Source organism: Lithobates pipiens, unplaced genomic scaffold (assembly GCF_037356315.1).
Source record: "Lithobates pipiens isolate NorthernLeopardFrog02 unplaced genomic scaffold, aLitPip1_a1.2 Scaffold_19, whole genome shotgun sequence".
NCBI classification, from domain to species: Eukaryota; Metazoa; Chordata; class Amphibia; order Anura; family Ranidae; genus Lithobates; species Lithobates pipiens.
This window is the reverse complement of record NW_027507764.1, coordinates 45,274,305-45,298,365: the sequence shown is the minus strand read 5'-3', so window position 1 is coordinate 45,298,365 and position 24,061 is coordinate 45,274,305. Positions and strand designations below refer to the sequence as shown.

Here is a 24,061-nt window from a genome sequence, read left to right as displayed (position 1 = left end):
GCTATAAAATGCAATGAGAGCGACCAATAAGAAATCTTTTTTTTATTTTTATCAGGCTGAAAACATAAAACTGCAATAACAGAGATGCTGTAGATGCAGCTATTACCTTTTGTACCACCCCCTCCCTTTAGAATGTAAGCTCTACGAGCCGGAGCCCACCTGTACCTTTTTGTATTGAACTGTACTGTAATTGTGTTGTCCCCCCCCCCTATACATTGTAAAGCGCTGTGTAAACTGTTGGCGCTATATAAATCGTGAATAATAATAATAATACCCAGCTTAGCCTAATTCTCTTCATTTTCTAGCCTCTCAGTGGTGGCGAGCGATATACTGACAACTGATTATTGTTGGGTTGACTATGAAGACCTATTTCCATGAGTTAATGTTATCTAAAATGCAGTGGTGGTATATTTCTGGGGGGGGGGGAGGGGGGGGGCAAACAGTGCACCCATAGCCCCCCCCCCACCCCCCGGTCGGACAGTTCGAAGCCCAGCAGTTACCACCTCATCTATAGTGCAGACGATGGGTGGCAGCTTCCCTTTGCTCCTCTGCATCACGGTGTCTCCTCCTCCTCCTAGGCCACTTGGAACGCTTCTCCTTTCTGCCAAATGGGAAACGGGTCTCACGACCCTCCGGGAGGAGAATCAGCGTGACAGGGAGAGCTGGCTAGAATTATTATGTTTTTTTTTTTTTTTATGCATATATGTTGTACTGGTGGTAATGCCAGTGGCAGACTTCATCATATATGTCCTTTTTTTTTGGCCATAGTTCCAATTTTTTCATCATCAATCATCATCATCAATTTTTTTGGGTCGGTATGTAGAGCTTGGAATTGTCCTGGGAATTTTCCATGGCTTTTTTTGACATATGTTGCCCTCCAATGCTCCTTGCTGCAAAGGCCAGTTATAGGTTGGGGCAGTGGTTAACTTTTTGTCAATTTTTTTCATCAGTGTACAATTTAGATGCTTCACGTTAGATTAGCGGGAATGATGCCAGGTACAGAAAAAAAAATGTTTTGATAAGATCTTAAAACATGAAATCAAACTGTCATTTTGGACACTTACCGTGCTGTCAAGGAAGCCATTCCCATCTGTGTCATAAAGTCGAAACATAACTAAAAAAAAATAATGACAAAAAGTTACAAAATGTTACCTTACAAATATATTTAATTCATTCATTACCCGATTGACTCAATGCTTGATTGATTAATTGAATAATACCATTAATGTGGTTTGAACATTCTGAAAGGCAGGCGCATTGTCAGGGCTGGGCTGGGCCCTTCCTTCTAAGAACTGTCGGCTAATTGCCAGCTCCTATCTCTCCACAGTTACTCATCTGTTGATGATATCCTGCTCGTAAGTCCTGCCTACTTAAGCCGTCCAGCCCAGTAGATCTCTGCCTTCGCCTTTGTCAACAGCACAGAGACTATCTCCTGTGATCCTGTTTAAAGACTTGCTTTGCTGACATCCCTTCTGGCTCCAGATCCTGCTTGCTGTTCCACTACATTGATCCCTGACTTCTGGCTTGGCTGACTATCCGTTCCGGTTACTGAACTTTGTCTATGTTTTGACTACGTTTGTTCTTTTTACTTTTATTATTAAACAAGTGTGATTTAACTTTACTTCTGTCTCAGTCTGATTTCATGGTTTCTGACACACAGTTTATTTTCTTCACTTCAAGTGGAGTTTAACCGCATCGGCTCTGCAGCTGGAGAGGATGTCGGGAGGAAAATGGTTCCTCTATGGCAGGGATATGTAATTAGCAGACCTCCAGCTGTTGCAGAACTACAAGTCCCATGAGGCATCGCAAGACTCTGACAGCCACAAGCATGACACCCAGAGGCAGAGCATAATGGGACTTGTAGTTTTGTAACAGCTGGAGGACCACTAATTGCATATCCCTGCTCTATGGTTTCATGGGTCACTGCAGAAGCGATCCGGTTGGATGCTGTTGCCCCATGTGACTCTGGCAGCCATCTTGGGTCAGACAAAGCCAATTTAAGGCCCTGTCCCCTAGGTTTAGCGCACTTCATCTAAGTGAGAAGTGCAGGGAAGGGTATACTGTCTGTTAGGGACAGTTCTAGCGGTAGGAAAAGGTTTCTGACAAGGAGGGAAGGCTTAGGGTCACATCTTTTCTGGGAATGTTCCCAATTGAGCAAGAAACAGCCAAGCCACATTCTCCCCCTCGCTACAGATGCTGTCATTCTGACTAGGAGCCACTTTGTTCACATTGCTGTAACTGTGAGTGCACCTGGTTGGACAGTCTTCCCACCAGGAATTTTATGTAATGTTGCTGCATTGCTTCAATGCAAATTTATTGTACCTGACTGTGTAAATTATTAGCATGGCTTTAGGGGTGACCCAATTATTTTCTTTTTATTATTTTTGCATGGGGTTCCCTCTTCAAATTCATACCCCAAAAATCTGTAATTTGAGGGGGTGGGGGCAGGGCGGAGGGGGGATTAGGTTGCTGAAGTAGGTTGTACACATCTTAGCCCTTGTACACACGGTCGGAAACTCCGACCACAAAATCCGTTGGATTTTTTCCAACGGATTTTGTCCGAAACCCGTGTTGTATACACACGGTTGGACAAAGTTGTCGGAAAATCCGATCGCTCTGAACATGATGACGTTCGTACGTAACAACGGGACTATGTACAGGCTAGTAGCCAATAGCTTTGGTCTCGTAATATGATCTGAGTATGCGTGGCACTTTGTCCGATCGGAATTCTCTACAAACGATCGGACAGAGTCCGATCAGATCAGGTTGTCGAAAAATGTTATATCCAGATCTCAAACTTTGTTGGTCGGACATTCCGACGGAAAAAGTCAGATGGAGCCCACACACGGTCGGATTATCCGACAACACGGTCCGATCGGACATTTTCCGTTTGAATGTCCGACCGTGTGTACAAGGGCTTACAGGTGCACCACATCGTCAGGTTAAGGGCATCCCCCAGACATGTTATTTAACCACTTGCCGACCAGCCGGCAGAATGGCACGGCTGGGCGAAACAATGTTATGTAACGTTGCTTCGCCCTGTGGCCCCCTAGGGGTGCGCGCGTGCCACCGGAGGCACACGTGCATGCTCAACCCCTTCGCAGAGTATGAACAGCGATCTGTCATCTCCGCTGCACAGTCCCCTCCCCTCTTCAGTTAGGACACACACTAGGGAACACATTAACCCCTTGATCGCTCCCTAGTGTTAACCCCTTCACTGCCAGTGACATTTTTACAGTAATCAATGCATTTTTGTAGCACTGATCACTGTATTAATGACAATGGTCCCAAAAATGTGTCAAAATTGTCAGAGGTGTCCGCCATGATGTCACAGTCCCAATAAAAATCGCAGATCGCCACCATTACAAGGGAAAAAAAATAATAATAAAAATGCCATAAAACTATCCCCTATTTTTTAGACGGTATAACTTTTGCGCAAACCAATCAAAATACACTTATTGTGATTTTTTTTTACCAAAAATATGTAGAAAAATACATATCGGCCTAAACTGAGGAACAAAAATAGTTTTTTTTATATATTTATGGGGGATATTTATTATAGCAAAAAGTTAAAAAAAAATGCATTTTTTTTTTCAAAATGTATGCTCCTTTTTTATATATAGTGCAAAAAATAAAAACCACAGAGGCGATCAAATACCACCAAAAGAAAGCTCTATTTGTGGGGAAAAAAGGACGTAAATTTTGTTTGGGTGCAACATCGTACGACCGCGCAATTGTAAGTTAAAGTGACACAGTGCCGAATCGCAAAAAGTGCTCTGGTCAGGAAGGGGGTAAAATCTTCCGGGGCCTGAAGCGGTTAAAGGAAATCTGCATTTTTAATGTCAATATAGATTTTAACTGCCCTCATAAAATAACACACAAGATATCCATTAGTAATTGATGTTTTGTATTGGGACTTTACAGGTGCTAAATCTAAAAATTTAAAATATTTAATAAAAAATGTACAATTTAAACATATCATGCCTTTTTCTTACAAGGCAGAGTCAGGGCTAGAGCTATCCAATCAGCAGGGCACTTTCCAGAGTGCAGAACTATAGGTCTGACTCAGAAGGAGGCATGTCAGACCTCTGTAGAGAGACCACTGCTTCCCCACACAGAGCAAGGGTCCCCATTCTGCAACATGCTGGCAGGGGAAAGGCTTTTCTACTAAGGCTGCTTTCTAGATAAAATGAATTTTAAGCTCACTTTTTGCTTTGATCCACCCCGAATATATTTAGCTAAAATTTCCACCGGCCTTAGCATTGTCATCCTAAACTGTTTAGAAACGCAGCTTCAACAGTAATCTAATTAAACTCCCTTGTGTCAAACGTTGCTGGGAATTGCGGTATTGTGCAGCTTATTAACCTTCAGGGATGTCAGGAGGATATCACGAAATCCATGACAATGATAAACAGAAGGTGATTGACTGTGTTTTGGAGAAAAAGATGTCAGACGTTTCCCGCAATCTGAATGCAGATACTGAATACTGATGGCAAAGTTGATTCTAATGACAAGGCTGATGTAATTATCTAATTCCTCCACTAGAGTGCACTGTTCTCCCATGAAAGTATTCTTGGCATCTCATACTAAGATTTAAACCATTGGAATATACACTATACACATATATACACATTGGAATATACACTATATACACTATATTACCACAAGTATTGGTATTGACTGCCTTTAGCTGCACATGAACTTTAACTACTTAAGGACCGGAAGATTTCCCCCTTAATGACCAGGCCACTTTTTGCAAAATGGCACTGCTTAGCTTTAACTGACAATTGTGCGGTCGTGCTGCGCTGTACCCAAATAAAATTGATGACCCCTTTCCCCCACAGTTTTTATTTTTTGCGCTATAAACAAAAAAAAACGCCAATTTTGAAAAAAATAAAATCTTTTTTTTACTTTTTGCTATAATAAATAAATATATATATATATATATATATATATATATATAAGTCTATATATATATATAAATCGCAATAAGCGTATATTGATTGGTTTGTGAAAAAGTCTACAAAATTGGGAATCAATTTATGGCTTTTTTTTATTATCTTATTTTTTTTTTTACTAGTAATGGCTGTGATCAGCGTTTTTCAGCCAGACTGTGACATTGCGGAGGACAGATCGGACACTTTTGAAACTTTTTTGGGACCAGTGACATTTATACAGCGATCAGTGCTATACAAATGCACTCATTACTGTATAAATTACACTGGCGGGGAAGGGGGTTAACACTAGGGGGCGATCAAGGGGTTAAATGTGTTCCCTGGGAGATGTTTCTAATTGTGGGGGGAGGGGACTGACTGGAGGAGGAGAGAGATCGCTGTTCCTAATCACTAGAAACAAATGATCTGTCTCTCCTCCCCTGACTGAACGGGGATCTGTTTATTTACATTGACAGATCCCCGTTCTGCCTCTCTGTGGAGTGATTGCGCATGGCCGGTCAACATTGCAGTTGCATATCGCCACACACATCAGTTCCCCCACTGCGCAGCAGGTGCTCGCACGAGCCTGCTATGGCTTTTTTAATGGCCGATGTACAGCTACGACGATTTTCAGGAAACAGCCGTCCTGCCGCAGTATAATGATGGTGGCTGGTCAGTAAGTGGTTAATGGCACCCCAGTCTTAGTCCATAGGGTTCAATACCTTTGCAGCTATAACAGCTTCAACTCTTCTGAGAAGGCCGTCCACAAGGTTTATTAGTGCGTCTATGGGAATGTTTGACCATTCTTCCAGAAGCACATTTGTGAGGTCAGGCACTGATGTTGGACGAGAAGGCCTAGCTCGCAGTCTCCGCTCTAATTCTTCCCAAAGGTGTTCAAACGGGTTGAGGTCAGGACTCTGTTCAGGCCAGTCAAGTTCCTCCACCCCAAACTCGCTCATCCATGTCTTTATGGACCTTGCTTTGTGCACTGGTGCGCAGTCATGTTGGAACAGGAAGGGGCCATCCCCAAACTGTTCCCACAAAGTTGGGAGCATGAAATTATCCAAAATGTCTTGGTATGCTGACGCCTTAAGAGTTCCCTTCACTGGAACTAAGGGACCAACCCCAACCGCTAAAAAAAAACAACCTCACACCATAATCCTCCCACCACCAAATAATTTGGACCAGTCCACAAAGCAAGGTCAATAAATACATGGCTGAGCAAGTCCTGACCTCAACCCGATAGAACACATTTGGAGAGCCAGACCTTCTCGTCCAACATCAGTGCCTGGCCTCACAAATGAGCTTCTGGAAGAATGGTCAGACATTCCCATAGACACACTCCTAAACCTTGTGGACGGCCTTCCCAGAAGAGTTGAAGCTGTTATAGCTGCAAAGGGTGGGCCAACTCAATATTGAACCCTACGGACTAAGACTGGGATGCCATTAAATTTCATGTGTGTAATGGCAGGTGTCCCAATACTTTTGGTGATATAGTGTATTTTTACCGTGTATGTATGTGTATATATATATATATATATATATATATATATATATATATATATATATATATATATATATATATACACACTGTATAGATACACTATCACCAAAAGTATTGGTGATTTAATTTAGAAAAATAATAAATGCGCAGAGAACTTCAAAAATAATTTTTTTATACACTTTGTATATGTGTATATATATATATTCATTTTTGAAGTTATTTGCACATTTATTATTTTTCTAAATGAATTATTGTGGAGTGTTGCTGTTTTTCCTCTACGCATTGCTGTCTGGGACAGTCTGGTTGCACTGCACTAGTGGTCCTATCCAGGTGCGGTTCACCTGTTTATTATACAAAGGGCGCCATGCGGCTTGGGTCACCCGCCTCCTAGCCCCTGCCACCTAGTGCCTCTTATTGCTAGGAGACAGGCGGCTCCAATAATGTGCATTTGGGCGATATGCATTGTAATATGTGGATACTCAGGATCACCGGCTAACCGTACTGGTGAAAGCAAACAGTCCTAATAATTTAGAAAGAAATAGGCAAATAGAAAATAACTTATACTTATTAAGGAAAAAAAAAAAAACATAGCCTATCAATTTCTGTCTCACCGCCAGTAACACAGATCACCTCTGCGTTTTTTATTTTTTGCACTATAAAAAAAAAAAAAAAGTCTGAAATTTTTGCAAAAAAAAAAAAAAAACAAACAATATTTTTTTACTTTCTGCTATAAAACATATCCAATAAAAAAACATTTAACAAATCTAATGTCTTCATAAATGTAAGCCAATATGTACTCTGCTACATATTTTTGGTAAAAAAAGAAAATAAGTGTATATTGATTGGTTTGCGCAAAAGTTATAGTGCCTACAAACTATGGGATATACTGTATACTGGAATTTTTATGTATTTATACTAGTAATAGCGGTGACCAGGGGTGTTGCTGGGTCTACAAAAGATCTGGAGCTAGAGCCCATAGCAGCGTACTAAAGAAATTCATACGCTTGGATGGGCATACACATGTATATACAGTAATATATGTGTGTGTGTGTGTGTGTGTGTATATATATTCCCAGAGATCCCCTCACTTACATCAGGGTCCCCAGAGAACACCCCCTTACATCAGGGTCCCCAGAGGGCCCCCCTTACATCAGGGTCCCCAGAGAGCCTCCTCTAAGATCAGGATCCCCAAAGAGCCCCTTCCTTACATCAGGTTCCTCAAAGAGCCCCCTCCTTACATCAGGGTCCCCAGAGAGCCCCCCTTACATCAGGGTCCTCAAAGAGCCCCCTCCTTACATCAGGGTCCCCAGAGAGCCCCTTCCTTACATCAGGGTCCCCAAAGAGCCCCCTCCTTACATCAGGGTCCCCAAAGAGCCCTCTCCTTACATCAGGGTCCCCAAAGAGCCCTCTCCTTACATCAGGGTCCCCAAAGAGCCCTCTCCTTACATCAGGGTCCCCAGAGAGCCTCCTCTAAGATCAGGATCCCCAAAGAGCCCCTTCCTTACATCAGGTTCCTCAAAGAGCCCCCTCCTTACATCAGGGTCCCCAGAGAGCCCCCCTTACATCAGGGTCCCCAAAGAGCCCCCTCCTTACATCAGGGTCCCCAGAGAGCCCCTTCCTTACATCAGGGTCCCCAAAGAGCCCCCTCCTTACATCAGGGTCCCCAAAGAGCCCTCTCCTTACATCAGGGTCCCCAAAGAGCCCTCTCCTTACATCAGGGTCCCCAGAGAGCCCCCCCCCCCCTTACATCAGGGTCACCAGAGAGCCCCCTCCTTACATCAGGGTCCCCAAAGAGCCCTCTCCTTACATCAGGTTCCCCAAAGAGCCCCCTCCTTACATCGGGGTCCCTGGAGAGCCTCCTCCTTACATCAGGGTCCCCAGAGAGCCCCCTCCTTACATCAGGGTCCCCAGAGAGCCCCTCCTTACATCAGGGTCCCCAGAGAGCCTCCCCTCCCCTTGGGGACCCGGCAGAGACTCGGGGCTATGGTCCCCAGATTCGGGGCTATAGCCCCAAAAGCCACCCTTTAGCAACGCCACTGGCGGTGACCAACAACTTATAGCGGGACTGCGATAGTGTGGCAAACAATTGGATACTAACTGACACTTTGGTATTTTTGTGGAAACGGAAAAAAAAAAGAAAAATAGAAACTGAAAAATTGAGGAACAGATGTGACCTGGCACAACTGGCAACGGCATGCCCCCCATCCCTAATAAATAGATAATATATGGGAAAGAAATAGTTGGGACTTTGCATGGGGCATGTTGTACGAGGGACTGTATATGCAAATAATAAAGAAATTCAGATGGTAAATTCTTAATTCAATTAGATGTCACAATCACATAAGATATATGTGATTGATAGACACACGATAGGTTAATACATAATAGTAATGATAATAATAATAATAATAATAATAATAATAATAATAATATTAGTAAATCTGCTATATGGCAGTCATTAAGTGGTTAAAGGGACCACAACCCAAATAGTGAGGAAATATATCTTCCATCCAGAAATCACACCTGGTGCCCTGTACAACATTTAAAAATTTGCACAATCTTTAACATGCATAATGTAAAATTGCATGATTCGTTTTTTTGTTTTTATTTTTTTACAGATCTGAACGCTGCTCTAGAACAGTGGTCTCCAAACTGTGACCTGGGGGCTGGATGCGGCCCTTTGCTTGCCTTCATAGGTGTGCGCAGCCTATTGCATTAGGGTGTGCACCCCAAAGCTCAAACAAACACTATCGATCACTCACGAAGTTCACTCAGAAAGAGAAGGGACCAGTAAATTGCATGTTTACCGGCCACTTCCCCCACTCGTCCTAAAACATTCCCGCAGCATCAGTCAGCAGGAGAGGAGAAGAGGGAAGCCAGAAGCACTGTGGGGGGAAGGGGGGGAGCCAGGGCAGTAGGGTCAATTTGTGATGCACATGGTGATTAGGGTGTGCCTGGGCACACCTGGCACATCCTGTGCGCACGCCTAAGCTTGCCTTTATCCGGGCCTTGGGTCACTATTCCTCCCACTAATATGAGAGACTATTCTACCAACTGACATCAACAATGGGGCACCATCTCTCCAGCTGACCAGGGGTGGCCCGTCCATTAAGGGGACATGGGCATCGCCCCCCCCTCCCTCCTTGGCCATTGCTGCCTCCCCTATCCATGCGTCCTGCCCCTTTTGGGACACCGATGCATGGACTCCAATGGGGCTGTTTTTTTGAAGCACCAATTAGAGCCAGAGGCTCTAATAGGCTTCAATATAGGGTGGGTTTGGGTCTCTGTTGTAAAACTGATCCTCCTCCCAGCCAATCAGGAAGCGGGTTTTGACACAGGTCCCCCCCAATTGGCTGAAAGGACAGGCAATCTTATTGGATGCCCAGGAGGAGGAGGGGAGGAGGGGAGGAGCTGGAAGCCGCCATGGAGCAGAGGACTTGGAGTCAAGCTGCTGCATCATGCTGCCTGCCACCTACCACCAATCACGATGGAGTAAATGCCGGACTGTCCGGCAAACATTGACGAGGGTGGGTGCCGCTCGGGGGGATAGGTGGTTGCTTGCCACCCCCCCAAAAAAAAAAAAAAAAAAAACACCAGCCGCTACTGTTGCTGACACCACCATTGGGGTACTATTCCTCCCAGTAATACCAACGATGGGGCACTATTCCTCCCATGATACCAACGATGGGGCACTATTTCCCCAATGATACCAATGATGGGGCACTATTCCCCCCAATGATAACAATGATGGGGCACTATTCCTCCCAATGATACCAACGATGGGGCACTATTCCCCCCAATGATACCAACAATGGGGCACTATTCCTCTCAATGATACCAAGGATGGGGCACTATTCTTCCCAATGATGCCAAATTTGGCGATGGATACTCCCACTGATGCCAAGAAAGTTTCCACTCCCGCTGGCCACAGTCCGGCCCCTCTAAAGTTGGAAGGACAACGAACTGTTCCTTTGTTTAGAAAGTTTGGAGATCCCTGCTCTAGAATATGGACCAAAGGGCTGCCAAGTGCATGGGTACATTGGCTATTCTAGAGCTGAATTCAGAAGAGTAAAGAAAGAAAAATGTAAGCGTCTGGTATTAACAGCCTGGTCACAGAGAAGATACAGCACACATAACATGTGATAGTATCATAATTAAGTGCAGTGCTTGGTGCTGTAAAGTAGTAAAGTGAAAATGTCGCCTCTAATCTCATTAATGAAAAATGTGTTTTATGTTCACTGAGCTTCATATACTGACACTCAAGCTTGTCCTCCGGCCTTCCTCTCTCCAGCAGTGATAAGTAACAAACGATGTCTTTCAGCTGAATCATGTCAGGTGGACGCAGAGACACCGGGGATGAAGATCGGGATGAACTGTTACTTCTGTAATTCATTCGAAGACCTAGAAAGAGAAACAAGCCAGCTTAACGGAAATGTAGAAAGCATTGACAGCAGTAGTGAATTCTCCTAGAAGGTTCGGAACAGTAGATCAAAGATTGACCTGTAGACTCTAAAAAAATAAAAGATAAAAGCATTCATATTGAAGATGTGATATTTGACATTTTGTAACTTTATTGCACTACTTATCGCACTGTACTAGCTGTTATGGCAGACAGGATAAGGTAGTAGATTAACCGCATACTTTTATGGCCTTTGAAAACCTTATGCCTTGAAACAATGTCACCTTAAATTTGAACTAAGATGAGAGAACCAATAAGCAGAAGTCACAGCATCAGGGCCACCATCAGAAATTTTGGGGCCCCTTACAGAATTTTGGGCCTGGGCCCCCCGCCCATAAAACCCGGACCTGGCCATCAACATTCCTAAGGGCCTGTCCACTGGCAGTCCCACCAAGTCCCATCCCATGTCCTCCTCTTTCATTCTCATCTCCCCCTCCTCCTCCAGTCCCATCTGCTCCATCATATGTCATCCTTCTCCAGTCCCATCTCCTCCATCCCATGTCCTTATTCTCCTCCAGTCCCATCTCTAGGCTTGTGCAATTTGTTTCGTAACAAATCGAAATTCGGCCGAATTTTGCATCTTTTGGACATTCGGATGCATCTGAATGTCCAAATAAAAAAATAACGAATTACCACGAATACGAAAGAAATATAATGAATGAATTCAAATGAATTTGACATGATTCGGTAATTCTTTAACCACTAGAGATCCGCGCTGTAGCCCTCCTTTGCCGGGACAACGTCTATTGACGTCGTCCCGTGCACGAGTGGCCTGCGCGCCCCCTGAGGGGCGCGCGCGGCGCGCTCTGTGATCGGCGAGTCTATAAGACTCGCCTGATCACGGATCCGAGCAAGGGGTCGATCCCGACCCCTTACCACGTGATCAGCTGTCAGCCAATGACAGCTGATCATGTGATACAACGGAGCCGGTAATCGGCTATTATCACCGGCGGCCATGATCGGGACATCAGTCCCGATCACGGCCAGCTTACCAGTGCCCACCTGCCCCCCTTAAGAATAAATAAGTGCCCCCCGTAAGTGCCACCCGGCAGTGCCCATAGTACCACCCAGCAGTGCCCACAGTGCCACCCAGCAGTGCCCACAGTGCCACACAGTGCCCACAGTGCCACCCACAATCTGCCTCAACAACGGTGCTGCACCCCAGTGCCACATATCCGTGCCCATCAGTGTCATCTACCAGTGCCCATCAGTGCCGCCCATCAGTGCCCAGCAGTGCCACCTATCAGAGCCACCTATCAGTGCCACCTATCAGTGCCCATCAGTCCCATCTATCAGTGGTACCTATCAGTGCCCTTTAGTGCCACCCATCCGTGCCACCCATCCGTGCCATCTTATCTGTGCCCATCTTTGTCCATCAGTGCCGCCTTATCTGTGCCCATCAGTACTGCCTTATCTGTGCCTATCGGTGCCACCTTATCTGTGCCTATTAGTGCCGCCTTAACTATGCCTATCAGTGCCCACCAGTGCAGCCTATCAGTGCCCACCAGTGCAGCCTATCAGTGCCGCCTCATCAGCGCACTTCAATGAAGGAGAAAAATGACCTGTTTGCAAAATTTTATAACAAACTAATAAACATGATTTTTTTTTTTTTTTGCATCTTTTTTTGTTTGTTTAGCAAAAAATAAAACTCCCAGCTGTAATTAAATACCACCAAAAGAAAGCTCTATTTGTGGGAAAAAAATTATAAAAATTTCATTTGGGTAGTGTTGTATGACCGCGCAATTGTCATTCAAAGTGCATCAGCGCTGAAAGCTGAAAATTGGTCTGGGCAGGAGGGGGGTTTAAGTGCCCAGTAAGCAAGTGGTTGAAGATCTAATGAAACAAAAGGTCAGCTCAAAGTAAATCTTATAGTCCAATCAGCTGATTAATTTTGTGCCGGAGGTTGGATTACTGGCAAGGTGCATTCCTGAGAAGTGAGTGAGAAGGGTGTTGTATTGTATTTGAACCGAGGAGAAGAGACGTTGTCATTGTGTGTGTTAAAAGATTCAATAAACAAACGACTTTCCAAACTACGAATCATTATCACGAATGTCTATACATACATAAATAGCGAATTTCAATGAATACGAACGAATGAATTCGACACTCTACGAAAAATAATAACGAATTATCAAAAAACATATTGACGTAACATAACGAATATAACAGAACGAAATGATGTATTTCATGTATTTCACCAATGACAACGAACCGAAACTAAACTAAACGAAATTTTCCGTTGTGCACAAGTCTACCCATCTCCTCCTTTTCCAGTCCCATATCCTTCATCCCACATCCTCCTCCTCCTCCATCCTACATCCTACTTCTTTGGAGAGGAATTCTGTTCCTCCCACCAACACAGGAAGCACATGACTCTGCAGTGATGGACAGTGCACCCTGTGTACCTATTGGCTAAGGAGGCAACAGAGGGTGAAGCAGCCCGCCTCCTGCTGCCAACTTAGCTAATGAGCAACTGAAAGCCTGTTAAGTCCCTCCCTCATAACATCTTCTGAGTCCCAGCCCTGCCAGCTTACTGTGCTTAGCCTACGATGCCTCTTCTGCACTATTTCTCCTCCGGCTCCTCCGCTACATGTGTATCAACTATACCCCTCTGATGGTGGCCCTGCACAGCGTATCCCTCCCTCCTAACATAAGGTTGAGTGAAATTGGTGATTGCAAACTGGCTAGGCCATTGTACTAGGAGGTCCAAAGGAGCCCTTAGGACATTGGTTGTCAAATTATGAGATAAAGGGGGCCTCAAATTTGGCCCCTGACTTTACCAAAGGGCCACACACAATAGTCAATATATGTAATACTTGAGAAGACAACTGCAAAAATGAGGGTCAGAGAGTGTGAACATTCTACATATTCGAGACAATATGAAACTGGAAACTTGGTACATGAGGCTAATAGAGAACAATGCTACAGTATTACCCTAATCAATGTCTCCACTACAGACTGCTGAAGCCTGAGGGCCACACATCATATACCAAAGGGCTGCAGGTTGAGCAACAGGGCTTTAGGAGATCATTTCCATTAGCACGGTGTTAGGAATATTTGACTGGGTGGGCTGGTCCTCCATGATGGAGCTCTCTGGTGGATCTATATAGTGAACCTCTATGGTGGACCCAACACCAAGCCTATCCTGAGATTTTCCTTCGTCGGATGGGCACAGGTCTTGTATCTTTAAGTGTTCTCACTGTACGGGGGGATCTCCAGAGGTTTTGACAATAATTGTTGGCTACTTTGCCATTGCTTAGGGAAGTGCTATTAAATAACTTGTATATGACTCATTACATGAGATTATCGCTGTAATTTAAACTGCATATGCATCCTTGAAAAGTGAATATTGCTCCAAGAGACTCATTGGATGAAAACCATCAAATGCAAGATAATCCATGATGCTTGACAAGTAGCTACAACGTGTATGAGATTGTAAACTGATCTTTTTCTTTGGATTTAAATAGAGGAATATTTGAATGGATGGGTTTGTTCCTCTATGAGGGACCTCTGTGGTGGACCCCAGCTTATTCTGTGTTTTTCCTTCCTCATATGGGACATAGGTCCTCTATACTGATGTGTTCTCTCTGGAGGATCTTCAGAGGATTTGACAAAGATTTGTTGGATACTTTGCCAATGTTTAGGATGTGTTTGTTTATGATCTATTACATGTTATCTCTAATATTTAAAATGCATATACAGTGCATGCTTGAAAAAGCACACTTTAAGCGTTGGATAAAAAACTTCCGAGATAATATATGATACATGGGATGTAACCATGAGATTGTAAAGAGTTGTTTTCGTATGGTTTAAATGGGAAATATTTGAATGCTCTCCGTCTTTCTTTATATGCAAAAAAAAAAAAAAAATGTATTAGTTTGTACACATCACAAATATCCCCATTTTTTTAAAGGTTTGAATGATATAATCTGTAAGAGTCACAACGAAGGAGAAAAAGGGCCATGAAGCGTCTAAAAAAAAAAAGCTTTATTTTGTCCTTCCTTCCTCAAACCAACAAATCAAACATGCCAAACGACGACAGTTCGTAGAAGCAATGATAATACCATTTAAGATTCCGCTGTCGCCTAATGCGCCAAGCACGCTGTGGTACAACAAGACGTATACAGCAAATTATCTTGGCGTTTATCACCTGACAGTGCCAAGACATCTTTTGTCTCCTTGCAGGATTGAAATAACACGAATGTGTAATTACAATTTCACAGAGCATGGATGAAACTGTCGATGACAATCTGTCTATCGGGAGGAGTCATAACTGTGGGGTCGGGATGGGATAATTGTTGCCACAATGACAAATGAAAGAAAGAGACCGCTGATTCATCAGCCTGACTGCATGTTTTGCAAACGTAAACCGACTGCATCTTCCCCGGCTCTCTTTGACATGTGTGTCTTCCATGGCAAGGTAAAAAAATTATTTTAAAGGGAACCAGTCATGAGAGTCAATGGGACTTTATGATGTTGCTATCCTGGAAGGAGGGGTGAGACATATTTTCTTTGATCCCAATACAAGTTTGTGTTTGGCTTATCCCCTTGTGAAGATGACCTCCCTCATTTGACTGTGGCCTACATTTATCTGTTTGAGCCATTTGGGCCCTATCTAGGACTTTGAACTATTGCTGACTTATGTGTCATTTGTTCATCTTTTACATGTAAGGTGTGGTGAGCCCCTCAATCGCAGAACATGCATTATAATTCATTTGGACCTCATCTCTGGTCCATTACGATATCATATTTAAATCAACCTAGACTTAGGTTTATATGGTCTTGATTTTTTACCTGAGGGTTGTCCTCCCATGGATCGGCAAGCTACTTTTTGAGACCATTGACCTTTTTCCTCCATGGACACCAAGCACACTACATCCATTCTGGATCTGCTTTTAAATGCCTTGATTTATCTATTTCAATGTGCTTAATTTAACTGGTCCTGACGAAATGCATTGACCTTCTCAGAAGACTTTATGCACAGATCTTTGTAATATACTATGTTGTATATATTTGTGTTTTTTATACAGTGTAAAATAAAGACAATATTCTTTTAGACATATTGTATGTATTTAGTTTAAAAGTCCACTAAGTCCACTCCCCACACTATATAAGGCTGCTTATATAGCGGCCGTGTGTAGTGTTGTTGGCGTTGACAGAGAGATAGCTTGAGTTGGATTAAGCAGGCAGGTTATTCAGTTAGTGGCAGTGTATTTGTTATATATTTACAGTCGGTCTATATATATATATATATATATATATATACATTCTGCATCCAGTGTAGTAGCCTATATCTACAGTGCATTTGTGGTGTACTGTTTCTAATACGCCTCAGCTGATGTATTATTATATATACAGTCTAGAATATATATATATATATATATATATATATATATATATATATATATATATATATACATATATATATATATATATACTCTGCATTCGGTGTAGCCTATATTATATATACAGTGCATTCTGCGGTGTATAGTTTCCAATACACTTCAGGCGGTGTACACAGTATATAACAGTATATAATACAATGTAGTGTGGTTTTGCAAAACAAAAATACATCATGTCCAGAAGGCCACCAAGGAGGGACAGTTGCTCACAGGCCACTAAAAGAGGGAAAGCAGCCTCTGTGTCTACAGTCAACAGTGGTGTTCATGGACATGGTGCATCCACTGCAGGTAGCCATGGGGCATGCTTGTTCTTTTTTTCTGCTGATGGCTGTGTTATTGAGCCATAACATGCAGAAGAGTTGTTGGAGATGATAAAGAAGCTGTCCTCATCCTCTGTCACCCAGGCTTTTGCCTTCCAACGCAGCTGCCAAAGTGGCCTATCCTACCGACTCCTTGTCCACAGTCACTCCTTCTGAAGCCCCACCATCATGAATGGAGGAGTCCCCAGAATTATTCGAACACAGTGTCGGTTATATGCTGCTGGAGGATGTGCAGCAATTTGAAGGCTCCGATGTTGGTTCACAGTTTGAGGAAGGGAGTAATGTGAGCCTAGAGAGATTGGGTGCCACAGAAGGACAAGAAACTGGCAGTCATGCTTCCCCAGCTGCAACATACTGCCAAGTTTTCTCCAGTGATGAGGAGGGTTGGGGGGAGGATGAGGTTACTGACTGTACTTGGGTGCCTGAGAGAAGAGAGTAGGAAAGTGAGGAGGAAGAGGCACAACTCCAAGGAGGCAGGATGTCCTCTAGGGGGAAGTTTAAGGGCAGCCACCCTATTACATCACACCGCAGAGCTCCGCAGATGCAGGGTGCTGCTGACTTCCCACTGACGTTTAAAAATGTATTGGCATGGGCCTTTTTCAACACGTGTGCAGCAGATAGCACCATTGCTGTTTGCAACCTATGTCTGAAGCGGCTCAAGCGTGGCCAGAACAGCAGCCGCTTGGGCACCACATGCTTGACCAGACATATGAAGACCTGCCATGCAGTCTGTTGGCAACAGCACTTGACCCACATCATAGAAAAAGGCGGACTTCTCCTTGCTCCTCATCTGGGATCTCCAACCCTACTATACCTCCAGCCCTCTCAAAAACCTGCACTGAGAGGAATGAAGATATAGCAATAGGTGTCACAAGTACTTGCAGCCAATCTGCTACACCACCAATTAATTTAAGCAGGCAAATTTCCCTATCCCAGTTGCTGAACCGTAAAAATAAATTTGGTCCCAGCCACCCACATGCTCAGTGTCTAAATGCTAGCTTGGCCAAATTGCTAGCATTGCACAACCTGGCCTTCAGGAAAAAACTCAAGACCTTCCTCTTCTAGAAGCTGGACAACAAAAGCTCTTCGCAGTGCCTTGAGGCAATTCAGTTTGCGTTGTGCGCTATACAAATTATTTCATTCATTCATTCATTGCAACTGCTGCCTTTTCAGCTGGTAGACTCTGCCCCCTTCCATGAATTTGTGGAATGTGCTGCACCTCAGTGACAGGTTCCAAAATGCAATTTCTTTTCAAGGAAGGCCATTCCGGCTCTCTACCGGCATGTTGAAGGCAATGTTTTGGCCTCGTTGGACAGGGTGGTCAGCAGTAAGTTTCATATTACCACTGACTCATGGTCCAGAAGGCATGGGCAGGGACGTTACCTTTCCTTCACGGAGCACTGGTTAACTCTGCTGGCAGCTGGGAAGGATGCAGGACAGGGTTCAATGTTGTTGGAGCTTGTTCCACCACCACGCCTCCAAAATATTAGTGGTGATTCTGCCATGGCTCTCTCCTCTCCACCCTCCTCTTCTTCTTCCTCTTTGGTCTCTTCTTCAGATTTGTCCTCTGAACCAGCAGTGCTCTGTAAGCTACGCAAGCAGTCAGGCTAAAAGATGCCATGCAGTGCTTGAGTTGGTCAGCCTAGGGGACAGGAGCCATACAGGGGCAAAGACACTTGACCCATGTTCCATGTTTGACACACGTCCTTAATTTGGTGGCACAGTGGTTCTTGACCAGGTACCCAGGCTTACAAGATCACCTGAGGCATGCCAGAAAAGTCTGTGGTCATTTCGGCCGGTCATACAATGCCAGTGCTCGGCTGGCTGACATGCAAATGGAATGCAACCTGCCCACCAACCGCCTCATTTGTGACATGCCCCCCAAGTGGAACTCAATGTTAGCAATTCGCCAGCGGCTGCACACACAGCAGAGGGCCATCAATGAGTACCTGTGCGAGTATGGCACCAGTACAAGGTCAGGGGAGCTTGACTTCTGTTCGCCTTGCCAGTGGCTACTTATCAAGGATGCATGCACTGTTCTGCCAACATCTGAGGAGGCCACAAGGATGGTGAGCAGTGACAATGCATGCATCAGTGACAATGCCCCCCTAGTCTTCCTGCTGGAGCACACACTTTGTGGAATTATGGACAGGGTACTTTAGGCAGAACAGAGGGAGAAAGAGGAGGATTTCCTTTCCCTTTAAGGCCCCCTTTATCCAGATAGCATTCCTGCAAGCCCACCAAACGCACATGAAGAAGAGGAAGAGGAGGAGGATTGTGTCAGCATGGATGAAGAGGATAACACTCAGCAGCAGTCTTTAAGGGATGGTTTTCAGTCTTCAGAAAAGGAGTTGCAGGTGGCTGGGAGGAGGTAGTTACAGATAATGTGATCCTTAGTGACCCAGAGGACTCAGAATTGAATGTCTCTGCAAACTTATGCTGCATGGCCTCCCTTATTATGCAAAGCCAGCGAAAGGACCCTAGGATTTGTGGTATCAAGGAGAGGGATCATTACTGGCTGGCAATCCTTCTTGATCCACGTTACAAGGGTAAAGTCTTGTCCTGTCTTTGCAGATGTAAACTTGAATATAACCCTTTAAATGAGCACTTTTGATTTTTCACCTTCGTGTCCCATTGACTTTAACATTGTCCGCACACATATTTTGCCTGGTTGCATGTTCTGCTGCGAACCAAACCAGAGGGTGTTCGGCTCATCCCTAATTACAACCTTTAGTACCAGAATGCGGGCTAGCTGCTGGCATCCTAAAAACTGATGATGCCATAGGTTGATGATGAGGATGTTGGGTGCCCGACAGGTTCCTTGTTTGCCCCTTTGCTGCTGCTCTCTGTCAGCTCCGGGGTCACATTAGCACAATGAGGGGGAGAAACTGAGTGAGAAGAGAAAGTTTGAAATAGTAGTCAGTACTAATGTGCAAAGGTGAAGGAATAAATCACCTCTAACATTGGATGTCCTATGTGTGTGCAATATGTAAAACTATTAGTTTTGTGTTTTATATTTTAGAATGGGGTACCTCAAGTTTGTGCAGAACTTTAAAGGGTGACTTGAAAAAAGGTTGAAAAACACTGCCCTACCTCATGCAATCCAAAAGACCAGTAGTGGCAACATTAAAGAATGGAAGGGACAATACCAGAGAGGTGAGATTTGCAGTGTAAGCTACACTTTAAAAATATTTTCTAATACTGAGCAATTTTTTGTATGGTTTTAACTGGTGCTAGACTTTAAACTTTATTGCAGCTTGATGTATTAATGCCACAGGCTGCCATTGTTGACTGAAAATGTCAGTTTCCCACTTGTCATGGTCATCCCCTGGCTTCAAGTTCAAATTCTTCAAAACAACTATCAATATCAAGAGTTGTAATTAGACTTATATGGACGCATAATCTTTCCGAATTAATTCTAAGGCACCTTTCACACTGGGGCGGGAGCGGCTTCGGCAGTAAAACGGCCTTATTTTTATTGCTGATTTACCGTAGTTTTAACGGCGGTATTCGGCTGCTAGCGGGGCAGTTTTAACCCCCTGCTAGCGGTCAAGAAAGGGTTAAAAGTACTGTAAAGAGCTGCTGCTTTGCCGGCGGTATATCCGCACTGCCCCATTGATTTCAATGGACAGGAGCAGTGAAAGAGCGGTGTATACACCGCTCCTTCACTGCTCCAAAGATGCTGCTAGCAGGATTTTTTTTACCGTCCTTCCAGCGCACCGCTCCAGTGTGAAAGCCCTCGGGGCTTTCACATTGGAGACACAGGAAAGGCTCTTTCAGGGCGCTTTGCAGGTGTTATTTTTAGCACTGTAGCACCTGCAAAGCGCCCCCAGTGTGAAAGGGGTCTCAATGTCAATCAGCATGGCAGCCCTCGGTTGGTTGGAAGCCTTACCCCCGGAGAGAAGCTGAGACTTGCTCTGCATTGAAGGGCTGGGAGTCTGGAATCTGTTTCCAAATGACATGAAGAGATGTTTGCAGAATTCATCAGGTAGCTCAACTTCCAGAAAAGTTTTCATGAACAACTGGAAACCTTCAAAGTCAATCGTCTGAAATAAAAAATAACAATATTAATATCAGCTAAAAAATATATTTTTAGACATATTTTATTATGAATTGTGTTTAGTGCAAAAATAACTTTTTTCAGAACTCCAGACCCAGCAAAATATAAGGACAAAATACATATAAGGGAGCTCTTTTAATTGTCCAAGGATTTGTTTTTCTGTCCATCCAGTCCTGGAATTTACACCATTCAGCAGGTGGATGACACTATATTCTCAATTACAGTTACATGCTGTAGAAAGAATACAGCGGTGTACTCTCTCCACCCCCAGCCTGCTGATTGGACAGTGAAAGAGCAGCAGCAAACTGATGAGGTCAGACCCCTGCAAATTTGTTTTCCCTCTTTAATGACTCACCCTTGAACCCCTTAAGTTGCAGGGGTGAGAATCCCTGAGTACACACACATACATATACATATATATATATAAAACTTTTCAAAGTAGAGGAAAGGCGCACCCAGTCTTCAATTAGTGCAGTGCGATCTGGTCATCTCACTGAGCAGAATATAAGAAAAAGTCCAGAGGATCGCTGCACTTAAAATTTCTTGAACCGAAGTTCAAACAAACATTACATAATGTGTGTAAATATTTATATATATATATATATATATATATATATATATATATCACAGCTACGCAAATCGGCATAGGTGTACGTCGGCCCCTTTAAGAGCAATGGGGGGGGGGTGGCGACGCCGGAGCCAATGCGCTTGGCCGGCAGCCGCGATGTCTGCCAGCGACCCTCTATGTCCGCCTGCGACCCGCGATCGCTCCTCAGAGAGCCAGAACGAGGATCTGTCAATGTAAACAGACAGATCCTCGTTCTAACAGGGGAGGAAAGAGAGACCGTCTGTTCCTAGTGATCAGGAACAGTGATCTCACTCTCTACTCCTTGTCAGTCCCCTCCACCCCACAGTTAGAAACACCTCCCAGGGAACACTTAACCCCTTTTTTCGCCCCCTAGTGTTAACCCCCTCCATGCCAGTGACATTTATACGGTAATCAGTGGCTATTTATAGCTGTATAGATGTCAATGGTCCCAAAAAAGTGTCAAAAGGGTCCGATCTGTCTGCCGCAATGTCGCAGTCCCACTAAAAATTGCAGATCGCCACCATTACTAGTAAAAAAAGAATAATAATAAAAATGCCATAAATCTATCCCCTATTTTGTAGATGCTATAACTTTTGCGCAAATCAATCAATATGTGCTTATTGGGATTTTTTTTACCAAAAATATGTAGAAGAATACATATCGGCCTAAACTGATGAAGACATTTTTTTTGGGGGGGGGGGGGGGTATATTTATTATAGCAAAAAGTTAAAAATATTGTTTTTTTTTTCAAAATTGTTTCTCTTTTTTTTTTTTATAGTGCAACAAATAAAAACTGCAGAGGTGATCAAATACCACCAAAAGAAAGCTCTATTTGTGGGAAAAAAAGGACATAAATCCTGTGTGGGTACAAAGTCACACGACCGCGCAATTGTCAGTTAAAGCAACGCAGTGCCGTATCGCAAAAATGGCCTGGTCATTAAGGGGGCAAATCCTTCTAGTCCTTAAGTGGTTAATGGAGTTGGTACTCACTTGTTTCAGGATGTCTTGCTTCTGTATCACATGAAAAAAAAAAAAAGCATTCTGTTAGTTATAAAATTCCAGCCATGTGATCTTTTACTTCTTGCTGTTTACATCAATATTTCAGAAATAAGCAGCTACAGACCTATTTGAAAACATTTTTTTTTTCAGTAGAGGGTTTCTGGGCCATAATAGGAAGGTTCTGAAAATGTCTGAGCCCTGCAACAGGGTGGATTTGATTTAAATCATGATTTTTAAAGAGCAACTGTCACCTCTGTCCCGCAACGGCTCCTCCTCTGATTAGGGATGGGAGAACGGTTCGGCCCGAGCATAAGTTCAGGAGAACTGCAGAACACCGAACAATATGCGGTGTTCGGGGCAAATTCAAAAGCCGTCGGAACACCGTTAAAATCTATGGGACACGAACATGAAAAATCAAAAGTATTCATTTTAAAGGCTTATCTGCAAGTTACTGTCATAAAAAGTGTTTGGGGACCCGGGTCCTGCCCCAGGGGACACGGATCAATGCAAAAAATAAGTTTTAAAAAGCAGTGATTTTAATAATGCTTAAAGTGAAACAATAAAAGTGAAATATTCCTTAAAATTTCGTACCTGGGGGGGGTGTCTATAGTATGCCTGTAAAGTGGCGCATTTTTCCCGTGTTTACAACAGTCCCTGCACAAAATGACATTTCTAAAGGAAAAAAGTCATTTAAAAGTACTTACGGCTATAATGAATTGTCGGTCCTGGCAATACAGATAAAAGTCATTGAAAAAAACGCCATGGGATCCCCCCAGTCCATTACTAGGCCCTTTGGGTCTGGTATGAATATTAAGGGGAAGCCAAAACCAAAATGAAAACAAAATTGCGTGGGGGTCCCCCCAAATTCCATACCAGGCCCTTCAGGTCTCGTATGGATATTAAGGGGAACCCCCCACAATTTATTTTTTAAAAATGGCGTGGTGGTTCCCCCAAAAATCTATACCAGACCCTTATCCGAGCACGCAACCAAACAGGCCGCAGGAAAAGAGGGGGGATGATAGAGCGCCCCCCCTCCTGAATCGTACCAGGCCACATGCCCTCCACATGGGCAGGGTGCTTTGGGATAGCCCCCCAAAGCACCTTGTCCCCATTTTGATGGGGACAAGGGCCTCATCCCCACAACCCCTGACCAGTGGTTGTGGGGGTCTGTGGGGGTTGTGGGGGTCTTAACAAGGGGACCCCCAGATCCCGGCCTCTCCCCTGTGTGAAATGGTAACGGGGTACAAATGTATCCCTACCATTTCACAAAAAGTGTCAAAATGGTACAAAAGACAAGATACAGCTTGGGACAAGTCCTTTATCAAAAAATAAAAATTTCCCACGAAGTCCATTCAATTCATCTTCTTCTCTCGCTCTGCCGAAAAAGAAAAAACAAACAAAACAAAGCCGCCACCGCCCTGACTCCATGGGAGGCACCCGCTGTATGTCGCGTCTTTGCTTTGACAGTTCTTATATAGCTGAGAGCGGGGCCATGGTTCCCGGGTGACCCCGTCCCCTCTAACTCACAGGGCCTTCCCCATGGCTTTCCTGGGGTGTCAGAGGGGGGTGGGGCCACCCGGTTACGTAAGATCAAAATGGGGATAAGGTGCTTTTAGGGGCTACCCCAAAGCACCCTCCCCATGTTGCAGGGCATGTGGCCTGGTACGGTACCCCTTTTGCTGCAGCCTGCCAGGTTGCGTGCTCGGATAAGGGTCTGATATGGATTTTTGGGGGGACCACACGCATTTTTTTTATATTTTGGCACGGTTTTCCCCTTAAAGTCCATACCAGACC

At 44.1% G+C, this 24,061-nt stretch overlaps 1 protein-coding gene across 1 annotated transcript in view; it reads right to left on the bottom strand.

Moving 5' to 3' along the window:
• DGKB (diacylglycerol kinase beta) overlaps positions 1-24,061 on the bottom strand; it is a 662,201-nt gene that overhangs the window by 605,880 nt on the left and 32,260 nt on the right. The window contains exons 3-6 of the mRNA XM_077490704.1: positions 22,259-22,279; positions 20,512-20,665; positions 10,696-10,839; positions 1,065-1,114 (exon numbers count right to left, since the gene is read on the bottom strand). Of these exons, the coding sequence (XP_077346830.1) occupies positions 1,065-1,114; positions 10,696-10,839; positions 20,512-20,665; positions 22,259-22,279 (369 nt within the window). The remainder of the gene's footprint in view (positions 1-1,064; positions 1,115-10,695; positions 10,840-20,511; positions 20,666-22,258; positions 22,280-24,061) is intronic.